Below are 24006 nucleotides of genomic sequence, written 5' to 3'. Positions count from 1 at the left end.
ACCTTGATTAGCTGGTGGTCCAGGTGTGTTTAATTGGGGTTGGAGCTAAACTCTGCAGGACAGTGGCCCTCCAGGACTGAGTTTGGACATCCCTGCATTAAACTGTATATATGCACATAATATTCTTGTCTTAACTACGGCTGCTAATAGCGACATAATCTCCAGCTTAAATATTTGACATTCAGTCACTGTGAAACCAAAGCACTCAAGGTCACCCACAGTTCAATATGCATACCACAGCAAACATGAAAGCATACCCAGCACTGATGTAAATATAGGCACTAGCGCATGCATTAGAAATCAATGCATGCCTGCAGTACAAAAAAACAACAACAAAAACTGAGAAATCATCATGAGATCCAAAAGGTAGTCAGCATTTCTCTCCTCTACTTCCAACCTGGATCCATTTCACTGACACAATGAGAGCACTAGTTTCAGGTTTCAGAGCCTTGTATAAGGTTGTTGACTGGTGTCACATTTTCCTGCACAACTGTGTAACGCAATGCAGAGACTTTGTCACAAGAATGAAGGTGAGCAACCCCTCATTATCTACAATGGGGGTCCGTCGCTCCTCAGACGGTGGTTTACCTGCAGTCACGACTGTGGGTAAGGGGGGCTGCAGGACAATACAAGCGCTGTTTCCAGGCAGAAACCAGTCAGCAGTATCTTAGGTAATTTAAACAGCCAGAGAGAAATATCAGACTCACCTTGACTACAAATTACCAGCTGAGTTTGATTAAGATGTGAAAGTAAAATAAGTAAAATGCTCTCATTGGATTGCGGGTAGAGCTGCTCTCATTGTGTCTAATGCGTTCAATCTGTCCAGCTGACACAGACGGAATGAAGGGAATATGTTCAATTACACCTGAGAGAGAAAGTTAAAAAGGAAGATGCAGGGAGACTTAGATGCAAAACGAGTCTTTTCAGACTTGGGTGGCCACAGACAGATCATGATGCCTGAGGAAGATGGCATCAACCCAACTTGTTTCTAATTCACTGGGAGCAGTCAGTGTCTGAGCTCTTAGTCGATGTGCATGGCTGTAATTAAATCAAAATGCTTTTTTTTGCTCACTCTGCTTGAGCATAAGGGCAGAAGACACTGTTCGGGATAAGAGGCCGTCTAGAGTGACCATTCCCTGCAAGCCAGGAACCTAAAGCAGTGATGTCCTTGGCATTATTCTCCATGATGCATGTTTCATATTCCACTGTGTTCCCAGACAGGTTTGCTCCAGAAAACACCAACCCCATTTGGGAATCACAGTGAGAAAGCCTTATTGCACTCACTACTACATTTCATGCAGTTCTGCAGTGACCGTACACAATATAGATAACGCAAGTTGCATTGATAGGTGTTTTGCAGGGAGATTGGGATAATAGGATTACAAGTCCCTTGTTTCCATCTGTTGCGAAGGTCATGAGTCTGGGTCAAACAATAACAGCTAATGACCACCACTAGGGGCCAGTCGAAACCTCTAAGTCTCAGTAAACAGTCCCTCCACATAACCATGTAGACAACTTGTGCCTTGACATGATTGAGAACACTTTATAACAGTTATATATAGATGCCTGGTATCTATTTTAGAGCATGCACATAAAACTACATGCAGTGTCAAGGAGAGAACCGTGGTTCATACTCATAGTAACTGGCACTCAGCCGTAGGTCTTTGCCTCAGATTTAGAACCACCGATTCTTCATTCAACTGCACCAATAACTGAGTGTGCATCTCCAAGACTAAATATGGGGGGAAAAAATCCCTCTGCTGTGGTCCAGTGGTTGCTCTCCAGCTGTCCCTAAGGAGAATGTTCCAATGCAGTGAAGTGAAAAGAGGCAAGAGAGTTAAACATTAGTTCCTGAATTCCACCAGGCTAAGGACAGCATGGTGGTTATTCAAAGGGGACAAAAGAACAAGGTTAAGAGCATTGGTGCTAAAAACACTGTTGTGGAGAATGTCATGGCTATAGCTATTAATCTTGATCTCCAGTTTCTCTAGCTACTGGCCAAGAAATCAAGGTAAAGAATATTCCCATCTCCATTTTAGGGGGTCACTCAGCAAGCACAGGGTTTGTTTTGAAATCCAAGAATAGACCGAAATGCAGAGATGACATTTGCTTCTTGCATTCAATGGTTGAAAGTACAGTGCTCGGACAACTGTTCAAGTCGCGCACACAACTATGCTGCAGTGTCCTGATGTGAGTGGTCATATAGAAAAGAGATACAAAATAAACAACAGATCTAGTTAGAAGTAAAATGTATTACCTCTGACTCTGTGAGGCCATATATGACGGAAAAATTATGTTCTGGTTATTCAAGTAAAAGTCATGTTTTGAAGAGCATGTGAATGTACAGTACAAACATCTGCCTAAACAAGGTACCATTTTGCAGTTCGTATTTTAAAGTACACCTAGACTTCAAATATGAAAGAGATGGAGGTTTGTAAAACAAGACGCAGACAAGGGGTAGCCAAACTTGCCCCTCGAAGGCTACCTTCCTGCAAACTTCAGTTCCAACTCTGCGCTGTTCCAACTCTGTTATTTTCCAAGTAATTCTGAACAAATTGATTAGCTAATATCTTCAGAATGGTATCCCACAACCAGCAGGGTTGGCTACCCCTGTAGTAGAAAGGCAAAATATACCTGCCGCGCCATCAACAAGTGACCTTTGAGAAAAGATCATCCATAGGAAACCTATCTGGCAACTGCATGTATGCTCTTACTTTTCTATCCAATGAGGCAGTTTAGCTGGCTTAACCTTCTCCCCAAATACTCGCCGCTGACTTTCTGAGTCAGCACTGCTGCATGTGGTCTTCAGGCAAATATTGAGTGGTCCACAGGACATCTCTGCACTGGCTTTCTGGGTGAGCTCTGAAGCGGGAAGATGAGTCACCCTGAATTCCTAATACTCAAACAGAAGGCAAAGCCATCTGCCAGCCCTCATCTTTAAGCCATTGCTTTAGCAGCAAGCAGAGTTTGTTACTGTGTGATGTTCTGACATGAATTGTAAGCTAAGTGTGTTGTCTCCTGGCCTTTACGTGCTGCTCATCTCAAAATCTGAGCAAATATTAAACGGTGATGAAAATCTTTTAACAGAGCTTACCACTTGCCAACTAACCGATAATGATGCTCACATCATTGCAGGTGTTTAACTGGTGGAAAGGTTTAGCGGTGCTGCATTCGGACTAGGGGTGGGGGAATTCTTAGATGCATCGGACATGGACGATTCTGAATCGATTCACAAATGTCAAAAATCGATTATCTAAATGTTTTTATTTTTTTTCTCTAATAATCTAATATTGACGGAACGCAAAAGGCGGAACTCTGAAGCGAAGAAGTGCAATGCCCGGACAGTCTGTGGCGTGCACATAACAGAGACGCATGATGGCTGAGCGCGAAATTCAAACGGCACCCTCTTCGTTAAAAGAGAAAATTGGAACGTATGGAAAAGTGGCAGTTTCATTGTGAGCTTTTGTATTTTTATGAGAGGTACTTTCTGTATTGTTTAGTTTTCACATCAATATGCTGTAAATCGATCTTTTGTACGTTATACGTAGTTTTACTGCACTGCCCTCCACAGTCACAGTGTGTATCAGTGCAATGCCAGTCACAAAAAGTTATATTGACTGTGCTCTCTGCAGATGTTCATTTACTTTTTTTGTATAAGCTGTTTTTGATTGTTGTATACAGCAAAAGTGTATAGTCATAACTCTTTATTATTTAGTTGTGTTTAAGAGTGGCTTTATATGTTACTAATTATTCAGAATATGCGTAAGTCCACAAGCATTATTTTTGTATGAGCTGCTGGTACATAATTCTATATTTTTGAACGAAAGCTGTTTTGTGATTTTGCTACAGCAAAATGTTTTTTTGTTTTTTTGTCTGAAGGATTATATTGCTCATTGCACATAACAGGAGGATGTTGTTTAGAAGTATATTATTAAATGTTAGAGATTCAGAATTAGCTGAAGTTTGTATTCATTTACTACAAGTATGCTGCTAGTACAGGCACACATTTATTTTCCTGTTGGTTCTTTGCAATGTTGGGACACATCCTGGCAAATATAACCTGCAGTTGACTAGCCAAATCACTTCCATTTGTTTTATTAACAAAATTAATATAAGTAGTGTTGGAAGTTAATTCTTTATGGGTCATTATAAATACTTTGCTAAGTACCAAGTAGTCACACACAAAAAAAAGATGCATCAATAATCGTTTTAGGTGAGGTGAGGTGCCTAGAGATTCCCACCCCTAATTTGGACTTTATGTATTATGGTTATTAAGGGTAATGGTGGGGTGATTCTTCCACTTCAGTTTCCCTCTGTGATAATGTGAGGGAGCTTTCATGTCAAGGACATTACACCAGCATAACACATATGCTATGCTCAACCCCCAAACAGAGACTCAAGGTTGTGACAGATTGGCTGCAGTGCTAGGAATCATACCATAGAAATACCACTGGCTCCTTACTGTTTTTAGATGCATTCTTACAATGTGTATTGGCAATTTCACTATCCACACCAATTTGGTGGTCCAAGGTTAATTGGTTTCCAAAAAGCTTTCCAAACCCTATACTGTACTACCCAGGATAACAGTTCTGACAGTTCTGGCCTGCAGAGGTTCAGGGGAGCAATTTCATCTCTTTCATTGTTTTCTTTCCTGAAGACAAGAGTTACGAAAACATTTCTAAACAGGTACTGAATGTTTGTGACGGCTAAAATTAGCCTGAAAATATACTATGACGTGTCCAACATCTTATGATGGAAACATGGAAACACCAGAGAAAAGCTTTTTTTTGTGTGTGTGTGTCCTGTATATGAAGTGTATCAATATTGTTTCCTTTCATTCCTTGAAACTCATTATTTGGAAGAGCGGCTATGTGAGTAGGGCAAGGTTCTCCTTTTAATTCTCCTTTTGGCAGCCCACCAAGACAAACCTTCCCAGCACATTTCTAGGGACATTTGTGTAGCATTCATGTTATCTTCCTTGTTTCCAATTCGATCCTTTAGTGACCAGATTTGTTTCAAATCAGGAAACCCAAATCTTTTGGATAGACACATCAACAACACACTATGTTAATGACTATAATTTTAGAGTTCCTCAGTCTCTGAATCATGTGCTAAATGCTTTAGGTGTTTCTTAGTCTATCAAAAGCTGCCAGGTCTCATTCTGAAGCCAAACTGCCGGTCTGCCACCTGCACTCTTTCCTCAGTGTAAGTGCGAGTACATCGGATTTGTACTCCATACCCCTTGACAACCCGCAGTGTTAGTCTCAGCATTCCTCCTGGATAAGGTCAGGTCTTATTGGTGCAAATATCAGAATCTCTAGCTTGGGATGACATGAGTAACAGATCTCTCCAAATCTGTTGGCACGGAAAGAAGAAAAATTCCAGTATTAGGGTAACAATACCTGACTTCAAGCGCAAAACCCCACCAACCACATCTTAAAGTCCACCTTTGGCAGTATCAGATTAATGTGATTTCCTCCTCTGGCAGTACAAATTAATAATAAAGACTAGAAGAGCAGGCACTGAATGCAAGTTTTATTTCAAACAGCACAATCTACAATGTATTGTGCACCACTTGAGCCACATGATAAAAGCCTTTAATAGCTCCTAATGCTCAGCTGATCTCAGGCTGGGCTCTCAAATGGAAAACAAAGAGCTTTAAATCAGCACAGGGTAGTTTGTACTGTGTAATCCAGGGCCTCACTTTCTCCCTCAGAATCCTCCATAGCTTTTGTTGTGCTGCTGTGATAAGAAACATGAAAACACACAGGGAACTTGTTCATATTTGAGGATCTAACATCAGTGAAGTCAGGGAGCAAGCACTCAAAGGCCACAAAATGTAAAAGGAAAAAACTTTAATTGGCTTTGACTGTGGTCTTTGAACTTCCTTGGTAGCTTTTCAGTTTGGATGGCTTTTCCGTGTTGTAGTGTGATGAGGTACTGATTTTAAGATTTGCTCATCGTGCCAAAATGCTCTGATCCATTCATTGTCTCTTAGTAATTCAATAAAGTGTGGTGTGTTTAGCTACTGTTGCCTAAACTTGTTGCTGAGAAACTAAAGTGGGACAAGGCCAACCCTGGTAACAGATTTACAAACAAATCCACAATGGTTCTTGGAGGTGATTAATCTCAACCCATTTAGTCCTTCAACATTCAATTCACAACAGACATCGGAATTGGCTTTTACATATGAAAAAAAGTTCAAGGCCTGTTACATGAAAAATAAAGGTTATGTCACACAGGTTATAAAACAAACTAAAAATACCTAGCTGATTTTAAATAAACATTTCTTTAAAACAAAATTGATTTGATAAAATTTTATTTTCTTAATGGCATAAGCAGGCCTTTGAAATTCAAACTGGAATGTCACTGTTTCTGTCACTGCGACTTCCCGAACAGACGAACACACACGCACGCGCACGGATCACTTTTAAAGTAAATTTGAAAATTGAAGATGCGGTGCACCAAAATGCATTGTGATACCGAATTGAACTGAATCGATGACATGATAATCGTAACCGAACCGAACCGTGAGACCAGTGTAGGTTCACAGCCCTAGTGTTTTCAACCACAGAATGTTTATTTTAGGTTTCAGACATTTAAATACACACAAGTACTAGCAAAACAATGATTTTGAGTTTGTAACATGTCTATGGAAGCGGCAATAATAATCCTTTACATTATAATAAGACGACACGTTTTATTCATATCAGATACACATTGTGTAAGTAGCTTTACATTTGACCCTATTCTTCTCCCAGTACACCGGCCACTTACTTTCATGCATTTCGTGAGAAGTGGAGGAATTGACGTGTAAATCCAACAGATCCGATTCTCTGAACTGTGAAACAAACTAACATGGCGCCGCCCATCGCGCATACACCTCAACTAACGCGATCATTATAAAGGTGTTTAAACAACAAAACACATCCACTTGCACATATTTGACAATCGGAATATCAGTGTTTCATGCTATAGCTAATAAATTTGTGAATATTTTTAATAAAAAAGGGAAAATGACATAAAAGCAGATCATCATTCAGCGCTGTGTTGTGGTTGCGCCTTGTCACGTGACAAGCAATGAAATGCTTGGAAACATTAAAGTGACAAGTTCTAAATAACGGTCGCCTTGAAAAACTCACGCTGGGGGGTCAGTTAGAATATTTTAAACTTAGGTGTGAAAGGGTTAACATGCGTTTATCAAAGTAGGAATTCCACACTTTTAATCCCTTACACACCTAGTGCTCTTTAAATACGAAATGGAGGCGGGTCCGGATTGATTTCCCTCCGGGCTCGGATCCGGACCGGAGTCCGGACTTTGAGAAGTACTGCACTAGTGAAACACTATTCGGCCTGGTTCGGGCCATTTCTCTGCAGCTTTTCTGTCACAGATGGAGGAAGTGACTACAGGGGTACAAGTCCTTCCACTGCCATCTGACCAACTGATTTGTAGAATGACTGATTAATTCCTATAGTGATCAGTTCCTGCCTTTGCATCTTACCAGGCCTTTACCATGTAAGAATAAAAAAGGCTAGAGGCGCTTGTGTCCTTAGCCGACCCACCTACACGTGACTGAAGTGAGAGCTGCATGAGGCAGAAGTACAAGGGAGTGAGGAGCATAGGGAATTGCTAAAAGAGCAAATGTTAAAGGCAAACCGAAATCAGAGCATCAGCAAACAACGAAGCAAGTAGGCTAAAGCAAAAGTTGGATGCTTTCAATGGACAATTTTTTCCTCCACTTCTCAGCCTTTCACTACATCCCGGCACCATTACAAGGTGCATCACGTTTGTTCTCTCACAGCTCACTGCTCTTGCTCTCTCGCTTTTCCTTATTTCCCCACATCTCCAATCCTATTCACTCTTCTGCACCACAGCAGCTGTCTGTGAGCTGCTATATGCAGCACTTGTGTCTAACAGACAGCTGTCGCCTGAGGTGACTCCAGATTTCCTTTTGGGCACCTAGCCCAAAGTGGGACATCACCTACCGAAATTCTGCTGATGCTCGCAAAGCAACGAGGGCAAACTCAGTGCAAGGACGCTATGTGCTCCGTCGTGCGGCAGCCAGATCTGCATTACCTGTACTTTCGTCGTCTGGTAAGAGGCCTTGAGAAAGTGTTCCTCTTCTCCAAAGACCTATTGCACTTGTACGACCCAGATTCCTTTTATGAGGATCTCACAAACAAGTCATCTCCTCTTCCACTCTTCCAGTTTCTCTGGATATAAGCCAAAACAAATCCCTTGTTGATGCCATTCTTTAATCTCGTCCTCAATCATGATTATCAATTACTCCATTGGAAGTCACTTAATGAATACTAACACATTGTTTGTTACACCCAAAAAATTATGTTAATTGGACAGTGAAATGGATGGAGAGTGCATGGAGAGCCCTTAACAGAAGAAAACAGAACTTAAGGCCAGAATATGCATTAGAGCAGCTGGTAATGCACCTAATGACTCTGTAATTTCCGTAACCATAAATGACTGAAATGTAGAAATATGAACCACATAAAACATTAAGCTATGATCAAATTACTCAAGACATCCTCTGTGTTGGTTTGAACACCCATCACAGTTGTAATGCTGAATGGTCATTTCATTATAGATGCATTCAATTAAACAAAGTGCGCTTTCAGACATCTGAGGCCTGCCGCTATCCCCTTGCAGCCATACGACCCCTTCTCTTAAAAAGCCACTCGTGATCTTCATTACTTCATCGGTTACCAAGCTGTAATTCACTCAGTTAAGTGATGGCCCTGTCAACAGTCATCTAAAGAGGTTCACATCCTTTAATAAAAATGCAAAAATCAGCACTGTTAGCACAGAGTATTTATTTGCTTTCACTTTCTCACCCTTGTTCATTTTATCTTGGGGACCTTTGGCCACTATCGAATCCATATCTTCAAAGTCTGAAGCAATAATTCAGAAACAAGTCAGCATTTTTTTTCTAACAATACAAGACTGGCTTTGAGGCTTATAATGCAGATAACACAGACTGTAACACAAGAATTAAAAAATTAGGGATAGATTCCTTTTCATGATTTCAGTTTCTTCACTGTTCTATTAAATATTCTTTTAGTACTTGAAAGAAAGAAATATTTGGCAATATGAAATTTGTCATGAGATCATTTAAAAGTTAAAGTAAAAAAACAGTGTTAAATACTTTGTGTGCAATAAATCCAGCGGCTGCCATGTTCAATGAATCCCACGACCCACAAGGTCACAACAGATGCTGCTTTTTCTTCCTGAGCGCATGCTATTTATGCCTGTCAAGGTCTAGTCCGCTAACACTCAACAGAAACTATGACTCTGCCCACACTCAAACCTCCTGTCCACAATGAATCCTGTCACTCACACACTATAGCAGACTCATAGTTAATCCTTCACAACCTGTAACTGCCATTTTAGAAGATCCTAGCATGTTTTGAACCAGTATTTTTCTTTTTATTTGGAGCTGTAATTACTGACCACAATTCATATATGATATAAAGACACATTGTGTGGGAACTTCTCATAATTTTCTATAAATAACAAGGTTGAAACCTTTCACTATTTTACTTTATTTAAATGCTAGTTGGGCGCAAACATGAATCACAATATGCTCTTGTGTAATTTGAGCTTGAAACTGTGCACAGTTTCAATTGAAAGTGTGCTCAAATGACAAGCCCTCAAACACAAGCCCCCCATCTACTTGCCGACGTCTAGCTGGGATTCTGCCAGCACAATCAGCAGAGATGTCCTTGGGAGCCAAACACAACTTGAGGAATGAATCTGTGACACATCTTCAACGAGCCGCTAAGTCATTACTCACCTCTGCTAGCACTGCACTCATCATCTCAACCTGGTAAATCACCACCTGCCCACAATACAGCCTTCCTCCTGCTCGCCATAAGACCCTCAATGGTCAGGGGATGTGGTCAACTTGTAAACAAATTCACACATAATTTACACACTTGCGACTTGAGTTACAACCCTAAGATTCCCAGCCCAGCCACAATGATTCCTGGCCACAGCTTGCAGTGTCTGTATCTAAGTGATAACGGATGAAATGAAGCACAACGGTTGACAATCTGCCTGTTTCAGGAGGCCGTTGTGCCATTCTCGATGGCGATCGACCAGCATTAGTTTATTTTCAGTGGCTGCAGCTGACATTTGGGTGCTTTTCATTAAAGAGAAATGCGGAGAGATGCGCTCCCTAAGGCTAACGGCACCACGGGGCGCCTGGGGGAAGAGAAGGGGAGGAGGGCTGCTTAACCCATCTTTACCTCAGACAACACTTCTACCGAGGAGGATTTTCAGAGGAGCAAAGTGAACACAGCATAGAATGCAATGCAATGCAATTAATGTATAAAAAAGTGGATGGACTTTAAGCATGCTTATTTGGCTTACTTTGCAAAGTGGGCAAAGGGTCAAGAAGAATCAATCAAAATAGATGTTGTAAAGGAAGATTAACCAAATATGAGGAGATAACCAGTGCTTAGTGGTTAAGCTCTGGCAGTTCACAGGGTTAGAAGCACTAGGTATTACACTAGTCTTTGCCTAACCTGGCCTCTTCAGTGCCGTTATCCTCTCTGAACAGGTGCAAAATTACTCTGAAATAGTTTTTAAAAATCCATTTAGACCATTACTACAGGCTAAAGGTTAAGTACAATCATTAATCTAGTAAAAAAAAAATACACTTCTGTCTGCAAAAGCAAACTTTCTATTAAGTTAGTATTAAAAGTAGGGGGAAATGCCTGAGGGGAAGAGATCAGTGCCGAAAACTTGTTTATACAGTCAAACAGTGTTGTTGAAACAGCAATGTCACTGATCTGTGTGGTCGCTGTGCATACGAGTTTGGATTTCACACAGTACCATATTAGGAATAAGAGCTGGATTAAGTCAAATAGAGACAAAGAACATTTGTTTCTCAAAGCAACAACTCCAGAGCCTCAAGGGACAAGGTGAAATCTAAGAAATGCTGTGTCAATGGGCTTGAAAATCAGATGTTGATGATAAGCCTTATGTTCTATCGATGCATCTGCTATCTAACCATGTGCAAAAGCACATGTGCTCTTTCGTACGAGCAGGGGTACTTTGAACTTCACAGCTGTCTGATCAAAGGGGACGGTCTTTTGAGTTTCCACAAACAACCAATTCCCTGATCTGTTGTCTCAATCCGTGCCTTCAAATTCAATCACGCCAGATTACATCCTGCAATAAGGAGCCATAACACATGTAAATATAATCTGCCAGACAAAAGTCTAAGGGCTATAAAACACCTGTTCTTTTTGATGGATCTGCCCCCCTCATTCTGTGACGTCCCTTTTTATCCCAAGCTCGCATTTGAAAAATGATGAAAATTTGGCCTAACCCTGGAGAGAAAGGGAAATGTCCATCTCCCACATCTTATAGCCATTAAACTGTGTAAAACTCTGCCATTTTGAAGAGCACTGCAGCAAATCTCTGACAGGCAGGTTAAAACTGGATCAGGCTTTGCGACGAAAGCTGCAGACGCCCCTAAAGCTTGCAGTAAATAATACAAGATGGCTGTGAGGTGCATCCCTTCCGTCTAAAGACTGACTGTCCTCATGTTCACCTGATTGGACATCCAGTGGGTGTTTTATTCCACACAAGCCTAAATCTGCTGTCGTCTGCTCACGCTGTGGTAATTAGAGCACTAGTGACCCAAGAAAATGTCCATGTTTCTTCATTTAAAGATTTTACATAGCATCTATTCTACACCATTTACAGCTCACATCTTGAGTTTGAACATGTAGCAACCAATATGAACTCTTTCATGTGTCCATATAAGAGATACGAGCGGTTGCAAAGCAGTGCCGTGTTTTGAAAGCCCTATGGCCTGTGAGTAATTCATCTCCAAGACCTCTTTACTATATCACCCCACTCATCAGCAGAATGCCACACCCAGCCATAGGTCCCGCCACACAGACTAGTCATCCTTCTGTGTATAACCCGCATTCCGTTTGGGCCCAACTGAGGTGGACCTCTGGGGCGCATCTTCTCTGGCACTAACAGCCAAGCCATTCTACTAATTGCTCCCTCAGGCTCCTTCCACTGATATCAGTGAACTCTATATGTCTATTCTCTGCTCTCTATGTGCTCTATATGCAAGAAAAGCACTGTATGATACCAAACCCCTGCATAAGGCTTTACATATTAATGTGTGTTATACACTGTAATGAAAGCAAAACAGCCCCTCCAGCACCACGGATGCTCCACCGAAAGGTGCCGCTTAAATCGGGAAAGCTCTGTGTCTCCTTAAGAGCAACGTATTTGTGGTTTGATGTATTTGTGGAAGTGAGTGGGAGTTTACATCTTTAGGCTTTCTGTCATTGTGAATTAGTGGGCGTCAGGAATTGTAGGATCCACTTATACATGTCAAGAGCTCTGCAATGGGAAAACAGAGTGGCGTTTTTAGTATTAATTTGCACACAGACACTTCCTGCCTATGCAATTAGACCTACACTTCTATACTTGTATATTTTTAAACAGAAACTTAGAATTATTTTTGTATTGTATTTAATTCTGTAAAGACAACTAGTGTTGATGTGTGGGCAACTCTGTAAAAGCAAGAACGAAAACAACTTCAGGTCCCCAACAATCCCAGCTTTATTGGAGTTTTTTCCAAACATGAAGAAACAAACACTCTAGTGTGCCTCACCCATCGTGATGACTCTTTCATAAGAGACGCCCCCAAAAACATTCCGGTCACTTATAAAGACAATTATGTTGTGACACTAGCAAAACAAAGCCATACACTTCACATGAAAGACCATCACTACAACCTATCCATGACCCGACTTCTAAGTAGGCAGTATTACATGAGCTACCACCAGTTGGCAACTGCCCCGTGTCATGTGACTGGCCTTTTGTACGCCATCATGCTGGCTGCCAGAGTCTGTGGGCATTTAAAAACTCGGATTTCCGCTTTTAAGATAGGAATTTGAGTGGAAAGCAGTTTTCCATTAAAATCTGAGATGTAATGTAGTTTGATTATGAGAAAACGTGAATCTGCAACACAAAGTTTACAACATGAAATCCGCAGAAAGTTTTCACCACAGCTTAGCCTGAAGACTGAAAGTACATACGAGAAAAAGAAAACACATTACTAGACCTGTCACAAAAAGACTGTCTGGTGAACTGTTTTCTTTGGGTGAAATAACCTGAGGGAAATACATTCAAAGAAATCAATAACCCATCATGGTAAGGTTAACTTCCTGAATGAACCTCCAGAAATGTTTGTCTTCCTCATGAGGGTCTCACTGAGAAGAACTGAGACTCTACATGTCATATTTTCACGTAAGAATGAAGTAAACTTTATATTTATACATCTAGGTCTGGTTTACACCTGATATTTCACACCTAGGGCTAAAATGACATGGGGTTTGATCTTCTGTAAAGGCTAGATCCTGCTAGACGTCTTCTAACCAAATCCTACAGATAAATCTGGTGCAGTGGTATCATAAATGCAAGACAAATATTCAAATGACTGTAATGAAAATGCTAATGTAACCCATTGAGATTACTCCTGCTTTCGTCCAGGCATAGAGTCTAGAAATAGGGTCACACACAGCTGCGCTGCAATAGGGGAGACTCTGAAAAGCACATAGAGTTCTGCAAAAGTACATGAAAGGGCTAATGGAGAAGGAAGAAAACATTCTGTATAGAGGGACAAATTCAAGTGTTTGACAAAGAATAAAACTGACTCTGAAATTTTCTTTAGTGATTGCTGAAATTTTCCCTGTGGCAATAAACAACTTCTGTATCCAGAGCTTGTCTCAGACAGTTTAGCTCACTCTGTTTGAGAAGGGCTACCTAAGCCACAGAAGGACACTGCATTGCTGCTTAGACAATCACAGTATTACTGGGCATGTAAATGGGGATATAGCCTAGTGAGTGAATTTATAATTTATATCAGAGATCCATGCTACAAGTCAACATTTCAGGAAATAATCTGGTACATCTGGGACATATAGTACCATAGTAATACCAAGTACCTTAGAGTACCATATAAATGCATGTAAATGTGGTAATCGTTTAGTAATTTAATACCAAAGTATTGATTTGTTTTCCAGTATAAATGTCTAAAAATTCTTATAACAAGTTAACTTTACCTGAGAAGCAACACTGCATTAAATATTAAGACATCATCACATATGTTTAAATACCTTATGCACAGTTGTTTCTTTAGTAAATTTGTAACTGGAATTTAATGCAAAAATACTTGTTAAGAATATGCTTTCACATATATTTCCCAGATTACATCATAACACTCCTTCCTTATTTAGACATTTCCGACACCTATTTGGGAGTGTCTACAACCCAATCATTAGCAGGTCCTCACTAGCGAAAGGAATGCAAGTGTTTCAAAACCGTCTTTGTACCCACGTTTGACACGTTCAAAACAAACTGGAATGTGGTGGAGGCTGGGTACAGGTTCTTTTAATACAGTGAAGCAACAGAGAGGAGTGCAAACAATTACTGTGGCATCAGAAGAAGATTTAGAGCCAGTTCAATATTCAATTCAGTTTACAGAACAAGAATGGAAAGGTGAATGAATTGGACAGTGTATAAAGGTCATTCAGTCCAAGAGCAAACTACTAATACAGCCAGATGAAATTGCCCAAGACTGACAATCTCAAGAACAGCAGTCAAATGTTGGCAAAGCTTGCCAAATCAAAGGTTCATGGTTGAATTAGGTCATAGTCACAGAGTGCACGTTTTGATATGCTGGTGAAACTCCGGTTTTCTTATAGAGTTTTCGAGAGAGTAATAGAGTCAGGTGCTTGCTGAAATACAATAGAGACAGAGAGTCGATGCATAGTCTCTTTTGGGTGTGGTAACTGTCCCAAGCAATAACATTCTGTACAGGAACACTGTGTATTGTCGTTGTTGACATAGGAGCCAATAGTCTTCTCAGACATCTCTTATGGCGCTTTTCCACTGCATGGTACGGCTCAGTACGGTTTGGCTCGGCGCGGCACGGTTCGGCTCGCTACGCTTTTCCACTGCGTGGTACGACTCTGCTCAGCACGGCACGGCTCGGTTCACTTTAGCTTGGTTTGCTTTTCCACTGCAGTTAGTATCGCTTCAAAGTGGGTGGGATTATAGACTGATTGTTATAGTTTATCCGCTCCTCGGCAACCAACGAGAGGAACGTTTGCACTTCGTCCACGTCCCCGATTCAGCCATTTCTTTTTTGGAAGTTTTTTTTCTTTCTCTATTCTTCAAGCAAGTCAAGCAAGTAGTTTTAAAACAGGTGCTACAGCGGTGGCTGTTACTGGCTATTTAAATCGCTGGTAGTGACGATTACGCTGGTAGTGACGATTCTGTCTGACCAATCAGTGATCTGCAGTGTTTTCATGTCACATTTTATTATCGGTACGGTACGCTTGGAACCTCAACAGAGGTGGTACCATTTAAAGCGAGCCAAAGTGAGCTGTACCGTACCGTACCATGCAGTGGAAAACCGCCACAAAGTGACCCGTACCGAGCCGAGCCGTACCGTACCATGCAGTGGAAAAGCACCAAAGCGTGCCGTACCGAACCGTACCATGCAGTGGAAAAGCGCCATTACAGCTGAATAAAAGATCTTTGTAGTAACAGTTATTTTTTTAATTGCTAGAAGATTTTCCAACGGCTGTTATGTCAAATACTTATTCACACACACCACAGCAATTCTGAAATTCATGATGGGTTTGTCTTACAGTCCTGTTGTGCAAAATTCTCTTCTAGAAAAAAAACTGCTGTAACATTCCATAAAACAAGTTTTGAAACATAAAACAACTACAGTATGACACAGCAAAATCACAGACAGTTACTCAACCATCACAGGTAACACTTAAGGTCAATTCAGTCCATCCGATTCGATTCCAATACGATAATTCTTTATATTTGAAAGCCAATAACCGATATTTTGGCCGATAAATCTAAATTTTATATAATTTTTGAGAGCCTGATAACAAAAACAAAAGTCTTACCATGTCCCAAGCACACAATTATAATGATGTTATATATACGTTGAGAATGTTGGACTTAATTGTATTTTCCTTTCAAGTGTTTCCAATCATATTTCAAGCAATTCAAAACCATCATGTTGAACAGTGCACATCTGAAGTGTCTCAGCTGAAGGAAATAAATCACTATTTATCGGCTTTAATATATCAGCCAAATTTTCTTATCGGGCTGATAATGATAACATTAAAATGAACATATATCGGCCGATGACGATATGGTTGCAGATATATCGTGCATCCCTAGTATATGGACTATGTTTTAATCCCTAATATAAGCATCTAAACTGAAAATAGCCTTTAAAATATATAGGTGGAGCACAGATCTAAAGATAGAGCACTAGACTTCTCCTGGGTTACTATAATCCAGCTTATTCTTTTGTTTACTTGTGTCACTAGGTGCTGCTTAATAACAGATCTTATTTATTATCATATTTTAATTAATAGGAACACCAATTAGTGTCCACCAAAGTAAGTCAAACAATAATAAGTAAAAAACTACATAAAGAAACAGAGTATATGCCATATTTAAAATGTATAGGCTGGAAGCTAGGGCACACCTTTAGCAGGTCTATGTTTGTACGGTCTATGTACCTGCTTGTTGCGCCATAGACTTGCATTTTATGGTGCTTTAGTTTACATGTTCCTATTTGCCCACTGTAAGTCCATGCCAGTCTGAGCTTGCCCTCCCCTGATGTCATGTTGCTATGGTAAGCCTGGTACGCTTCCTTCTCATTCAAAACATGCAGAAATGTCCTTAACCTCAGCTGCTTTCACTGCTGTATATGATATAAGACAAAGGACTAAATACTCTGTGGGTGACAATGTGGCTGAATATGAACAAGAAACTCACTTATGGCATTATCTGAGATTTCAGAAATTAGTTCGGAAATATAATGATTATAAATATATGATCCAAATATATTTGGAATAGGGCTCAGTGATCAAATAGGCTATCATATTATTTGAAATTATTTTACTGGCAATATAAAAGTAAAATTGTGAATATCACACTGATTTTAATTACCTTTTTATTTAGCCGGTAAGTTTCCTGATAAGACCATATCAATAGACTTGAGCTGGTAGGATTGATCAATTTATGTGGATTTGATTCTCCTAATGAAAAAAATAAATACATAAAAAAAACTTTCAACCCATTTCAGAGCATTTTCAGATTCAGAGAATACATAAAAATATCAAACATCGTCAAAAGGCTGAAAAGTATTGGGCCAAATCACTCCCAATTAGAATATGAGTTTCATCTACCAGATCTAAAGACCAGAACCAAATAATAATGAACATCCAAAATGTTATAGTCAGGTACATTCGATCTAAAGTACACTGTGTGCGTTATATAATCCTCAAATGTACTCGCCAGAGGAGAGGCTGAATCTAACACCAAGAGCTTTCTGTGCTTTTACTTTTATGGGGGATGATGTGATATTAGAATAACACACCTGCAACTTTGTTTAGCTTGCAAATATACAGGCCAACCTGCACCCATGCAAATGGTTCCTGCAGTTGCCCTACTAAACTCATGCATACTACATTGATTTACACCCCTTTAATTGAGACCAAACAACCATATCACGCTATACTGTGCCATGTGAGTGATTCAGAGATTAAGATATAACTTTGTCCCAGAATACAAAGGTTGCATCCACTTCTTTTTTCTGGTGAGGTCAATTAACATAGAAACCTAAAATTCTCGGGACAGCAGCATTTGTCCAAATTTCAATCTTAACCGCTCTATTTCATCAGAAACGATCTTAAAACAGGGCTGTAAGTGTAAAATACCGAACTTGTCCTTAATACGTGTGTGCAACATGCTACATCTTAATGCCTTAATATAACACAACAGCAAAATGATAATGCTAGCATGGAGTATTTCTCCAAGATACCTTATAAAAATCTAGTGAAAGCTTTAATCTGTGTCTAAAAAATGAGAGCTATTAACCGACACATATCCAAGGTGATAACAGGGACAGCATAAAACGAAATGGCCACTTCCATTACAAAAAGGATAGTTAATCCAAAAATGAAAAATCTGATAATTTATAAGTTGTTTCGAACCGGTGTAATTTTCTCTATTCCAGGGATTCTATGAGAATAATTCTATGAGAATTGAGAAGTCCACGTCACAGTTATAATGAAAACACAAAGGAAAGGCCACCTGACAAATGATAAAAACATTGACAGCCAATCAGAATCCATCCGATTTTAAGAGTCGAGCAAATTAGTTTAACTGCAGCATGCTTATAAAAAACGGAATAATATTTTCCCTTGGTGTGAAGTACGCTAAAACAGGCTATAGTTATCTTTATAGTTGTTGCTCATGGTGTGAATGGGCCTTTGCTCTCTTATGACTGAAGGAAAGATTTTTTGTAACAAACATGGCTGTCTTTTAATTGCTGTGAGACTCTTCAAACGCAACACTGCAAATCACAATGAGTTTGTCTTTAAGTCCTGTTGCACCGCATTCTCTTCTAGAACTAACGTTTTAACATTCCAACATACTACATTATGAGTATGACACAACAAAAACATCTTATCTCAGGCAGTTACTCAATCATCACATCTAAAAGACCAGGAACTGGGTCAATGATGTAACGAAAACTCCAGGACCCATTCATGGAAATGAGTGACCAGCACATTGTTAAAAATTTCTCCTAGTGTGTTACCCAGAAGAAATGTAGACATGCAGGTTTGGAACGATATTACAGCAGAACGGTAAATAATTGCTAACGTAATGAACAGAGGCGTCATTTACAGAACACACTAAAGTGAATGTACATCTATAGATTGTCCTCCAGATAATCTATAAAAGAGAGTTTATGTTACAGCAGACTGAGGACTAAAGTTACAGAAAATAGCATTCTAAATAGCATACATCCTATACTTGGTCCCATATTACCAGACAACTCAATGAAAGGGTTTTTAACATTTGATGCTAGTTGAGCTCTTAGCTGATGATGGATTAGTACGGGTAAATCATTGATATCAAGACCCCTTCTTTCCACAGTCTATCCCCTTTCAGTCCAAAATTGACATTGATCTGTTACCGAGCATTCCCAGACTTCCTCACATCCCCAAAGAGAGATGGAGGAGCCAGATGAAGGACCTCTGGGGCTTCAGGAGAGGAAACAGCCCTTCTAATAAATACAAGTGTGCCCTGAGCAAGGCAACAGACAGCGCTATAAAGTAATTGGAGTGAAAAGAGCAAAACATAAACTGACGATCTTGAGGCTGCAGCCAATTTATTGACCCACATTCAGATATAAAGCCTTTCTGTAAAAACCAAATCAAATTATATTCCTGTGATGTTTTATGGTATCTCATTTTACTCTCTCTCTCTCAGAGGATTTCAAATGAATAGACTAATAATGTGCAGTTTCTTCCAATCTGATGTCAAGTGAATTCGAACCAGCAAACTCCAACCAGAACATCTAAAACATCATTTCATTGCCGCTGATTTGATTTTATGCTTCAACTTCACAGCGATAAGGCAAATGATAGAGAAAATGTTTCAGTAAACAAGCAGACACAGAGCCAATTGTCTAAACTCGCTGTAAAGACCATGTCAACCCTGCATATTTATGATTTCGAATATGCATAAAATTATGAGTGGAAATGAGAGGAGGGCACAGCTGACTGACACAAGCTGGTGGGTGTGGGAAATCATTTCATGGTGTAAATACATTTGCCTGACTCTGTCAAGTTAGGTGACTCAGCCCATATCACGGAAACTGAACACATAGTACTGCAGTGCCGCACATCACGACAACTGCGAGCTTGCCTGCGTGAGAACTGGTGCAGTGTAATGTATTTCAAAACCTTAAAATGTTCAGATTTTATGCAGTGAATGTGTAAATGTCAACAGTAGAATATAATGATGCAGCGAGGTGGAGAAACAAACTGTACTGAAGGTCTTTTTTTCTCAAAGCATTAATGATATAACTACATATCTGCCAGGCCGATAAATCGGCTGATATTGGGCAATTTTGGAATTATCAGCATCAATATCATCAAGTTTCATCTTGGACAATGCACAATTATTTCCATCAATTTTGGATGAATTTGAAGTACTGTGAAAAAACAAATTGGGAGCTATTATTCATAATGTGTGCATATTTGAATGCGGTCTCTGGCAACCCTGCATCACTCGATTCATATTACTCATCTTAATCATAATAAATATTTTCAAATCAATATTTTAAGCAGCCATGTAATATGCACAACAACATCAGTTAAACTGGACATTATTGAGAATTAATATGTGGCTCTCAGGAATAGTTACTCAATTTTGATACATTGCATATAATAATTTAAGTCGAATTAAATAATACTCTACTGAATTTTTTTTTCTATGAAAGAGAGGGAGCAGGTCTTTAAAATGTTCCCACATAGATAAAAACATAAAAATAAATTGCAGGCTACAGGACAGAGAATGTTGAAGATTAAAAATAAAGCGTAAATCCAATTTAGTTTATCCCTAGAAGACGTTCCTGGATGCATCACTTATCTGCATGAATACACATAGTGTTTATAAATCAAAAAAGGTGCGAAGCTTATGCACTTCAGATCATCCTAGAGTGGATGGTGAATTATTAGTCGTGATCTGAACAGCTCCACTTTGCGCAGCGGCAGCAGTCAGTCAGTCAGTCACGTGCACGCCCGGAGGAGGGAGTGTGTGGCTGTCGTGGACGCGCGTCAGTGGTCCCGCCCCTTTCTCATTCTACTACGTCTAAAGGCGGCGAGCGAGCACATGACTGCAGTAACTGTGTTCTATAACTCCAGTCACGAGGATGGAGTACTATTACATTGACTAGACTGCGCGCTCACGCCAATAACCCGAAATGAGCACATTTACAGCGCTAACACTATTCCCGCTGACACAAAGACAAAGGACAAACACCACCGGGCGCTTTCTCACAGCGTTCAGATGTTTAAAGGAGTCAGAAAACGAGTCGGTGACACCTGACACACAGTATAGCGCGCGATTTGTAAACATGCACAATTCAATTCGATTTAATTCGCGATACGAAAATCATAGCATATTTAACAGCACGTGCTGCTTTCAGAATTTAAGATGAATTAATGGCCGTATTGTGCGCCTCATCCATGGGTAAACATCACTTATACTAGGCTACGTATAATTTCAGTGATGTAACGTGAAAGTGTCAGTATGTTTCAAAGCATTCTAAGCGTTATATTGTAACACCCCATTCTGCGTGTATTGTATCTATAAATAAACAATTTGCAGTGCGACAACAGCCTGTTTGACATGACAAGCACGAAAGTGAAAAATGCATAGCGTTAATTTATTAATATCGACAGCACATAGGCAAGCACATAACCGGATCGTTTGAGGCACCAAGCTCTTGTTTTGTAACAGTTACGCAAACGGTTACGAAAACGCTTACAAAAACAATAGCCTACATATGTCAAATGAGCAAAGAGTTCCGATCTCGACACTATATTGTAGGCTACAAATATACTCCTATATCACAGCTGTTTGTAAACATTTTGTATCCTACTGCGTATTAGTTTGTCAACTTTATACTGGCATAGGCTACTGCGTTTGTTTAATAGCTTACAGTTTAGCTCAAGCAAAACAGGTCAGTTATGAATATTGTGCAATTATTCAAGTTTATCCTGTAATAACTGCATCAATATTAGTACCTGTGCCGACTAAAATTACACGTGATGCATTAGACAAAAAAGACAAAAAAATAAACATGATAAAAAACAACAGTTTACTTTTCATCTCTCATAATGAACTCGTATGAAATCAATGCGCTTTCGTTATTGAAACTACAAGATCCCATCAAGAAACTTAGTCAAGTTAAGAGCTCCCACGTGTCACACACACACACACACACACACACACACACACACACACAGAGAGAGAGACCGGGAAATTGGTTGGATTTTTGGCAAACATTCGAACACACTTGAACTTGTTTCAATACACTTGTGAAGTCATTAACCTGGCCCTAATCGCTCCTCCTCGAAAGTTGACTTCAAACGAGCAAATATTTGTACATTATTCGTTTATGAGACACTTTTCGCATGCATGCATTATTTCCTGTGAACTCCACGTGAAGCGCAGACGTAAGGGACTCCAGACGCCGGCTGAGACGCTGTGACAGCATCGATGAAATGATGGAAGACTATCGCGCCACAGACAGTAACGTGCAAAAATACACCCGGGGAATAACAGCCACGATTCCGTTCTACCAGAAATTGTGCGTGGCTTACCTGGCTTCCGGAGTTTTCAGTCAAGTAATTGAAGACAAATGAAGAGAGCTCCTCATCTAACAGTGAAGCGCAGTCCGCCATCTTCTAGAGAATGAGAGGAGAGGTGCCAGAGAGCGCTGCTATACCTCTCTCCCTCCCCGCATGCAGTAATGAGCTCTAACCGACCGAGGGCAGTGTGCTGAGCTCCATGTGCTTCCCAATCATTGCTGGATTAAATAAAACCGCAGAAACTTGAATTATTTGAAGGTGCAGGTGGGTTTAACACAGGTTGGTGGCTGAAGAAGAATGCATGTTCCTAACTGCAACTGAAGCTGCTTTTGCTTCTCACATTACAGTGTCTATGACTCATTTATGATGCCAGTTTATGTCTAAAGTCCATGTCAGCTTTGTGCATATAATATATAGCGACCACACAACCCATCAACGGATTTATTTGTTTGCATCCTTTAATATACAGTATGCATACACAATGCAGTATACACAACATAACATTTTGGGGCTTTGTGGTGCCCAAAAACATAAGCATAAGCCAATAACTGTGCTTGGTTGGTCTGCTAACAGAAAAATGATTCTAAAGACAGCTTTGTTAATCATAGTAAATATTTATGGCCCGGTTTCACAAACAAGGCTTAGGCCTAAGCCTAGTCTAAAATGTAGGTTTGAGCTGTTTTAACTGAAAGCAACTTGCACTGACATTGTTTTGTCTCATGATGCCCACTAATATTTCTTTTTTATAAGGCACATTTATAAAAGCTACTCAAAAGCCGAATTGAACTAAGGTTTAATCCTGGTTTAATCTTAGCCCTGTCTGTGAAACCAGGCCTTAATGTTTACATTTTTGGTGAATTTAGAGTGCTTGTTTGATTTAACAAATGTACATCTCATTAGCCATCATTACATTTAATTTATAAGTATACACTAGCATTGTATAATTGGCCTTGGTCCACTGTAAATACTAGCAAAAATATTATTTATTATTATTATTTAACTGTACTATATAGTCTTTTGACTTTATATTTGAGGCTAGTACTAATAAGTAAAATAATGAAATAAATATGATAGATAAAAAGAAGTTGAACTGCCTCCTGTAAGCCTAGTGTCAGTCCCAGTTTATGGTAATAAAGTTTGATATATGAGTAGAGCATTCAAAGTTATGTAAACAATTAGGGTAATTACCCTGTAATCAGACTCATTGATTGGCTGCTCATGTCAAGTGTAATTTTATGATTTGGGGATTTTGACAGCTTCAAGTAACCTCAATATTATTTATCATGTATCGAGCTACTTAATTGCTTGAGTCATTTAATTCAGAGTGACATCCCAAAGATCACCAGTTGACTCTTACTCAAGAGAAGTTTAAGAGTCAACTGCCATATAAATGATTCACATCTAACACAGAAATCTTATAGATATTAAGATAAACTCTTTACGAGGCAAACTAATAAATCTGAATTGACAAGCCCTCGAAGGACTATTACAACTTCTCAATCAAATCAGAAATTACCCCAAGGCCCCATCAGTCTATTGAACTGTGTGCTGACTGGCCAGCTATCGACCAAACACATGCTGTTTGAATGTTTGAGGTCAAAGCAAAAGTTTGATTCCAAACATGCCTCTTTGAAAACACACTGTATAAAAAATATTATGCTCTTAGACGCTTGATCGATAAAACATAGGTTGTGCTAATTCTTAGAACAAAAAAGAAAACAAATGGGACAACAGATGCAACGA

General features: G+C 39.7%; 1 protein-coding gene across 2 annotated transcripts in view; it reads right to left on the bottom strand.

Annotated features, from left to right (window-relative positions):
* The window catches only part of ppargc1b (peroxisome proliferator-activated receptor gamma, coactivator 1 beta), a 46792-nt gene extending 24369 nt beyond the window's left edge, over positions 1-22423 (bottom strand). The window contains exon 1 of one of the 2 annotated variants that reach the window (XM_077235937.1): positions 22276-22423. In XM_077235937.1, coding sequence (XP_077092052.1) covers positions 22276-22356 — 81 coding nt within the window. In that variant the 5' untranslated portion in view covers positions 22357-22423. The remainder of the gene's footprint in view (positions 1-22275) is intronic. The other variant, XM_077235938.1, reaches the window with a different exon arrangement.
* Positions 22424-24006: the final 1583 nt, after the last annotated feature.

Source organism: Siphateles boraxobius, unplaced genomic scaffold, assembly GCF_051911475.1.
Source record: "Siphateles boraxobius isolate OS27281-9 unplaced genomic scaffold, OSU_SipBor_1 2, whole genome shotgun sequence".
Taxonomy (NCBI): Eukaryota; Metazoa; Chordata; class Actinopteri; order Cypriniformes; family Leuciscidae; genus Siphateles; species Siphateles boraxobius.
The sequence above is the reverse complement of the archived record's forward strand: the minus strand, read 5'-3'. Positions and strand labels throughout refer to the sequence as shown.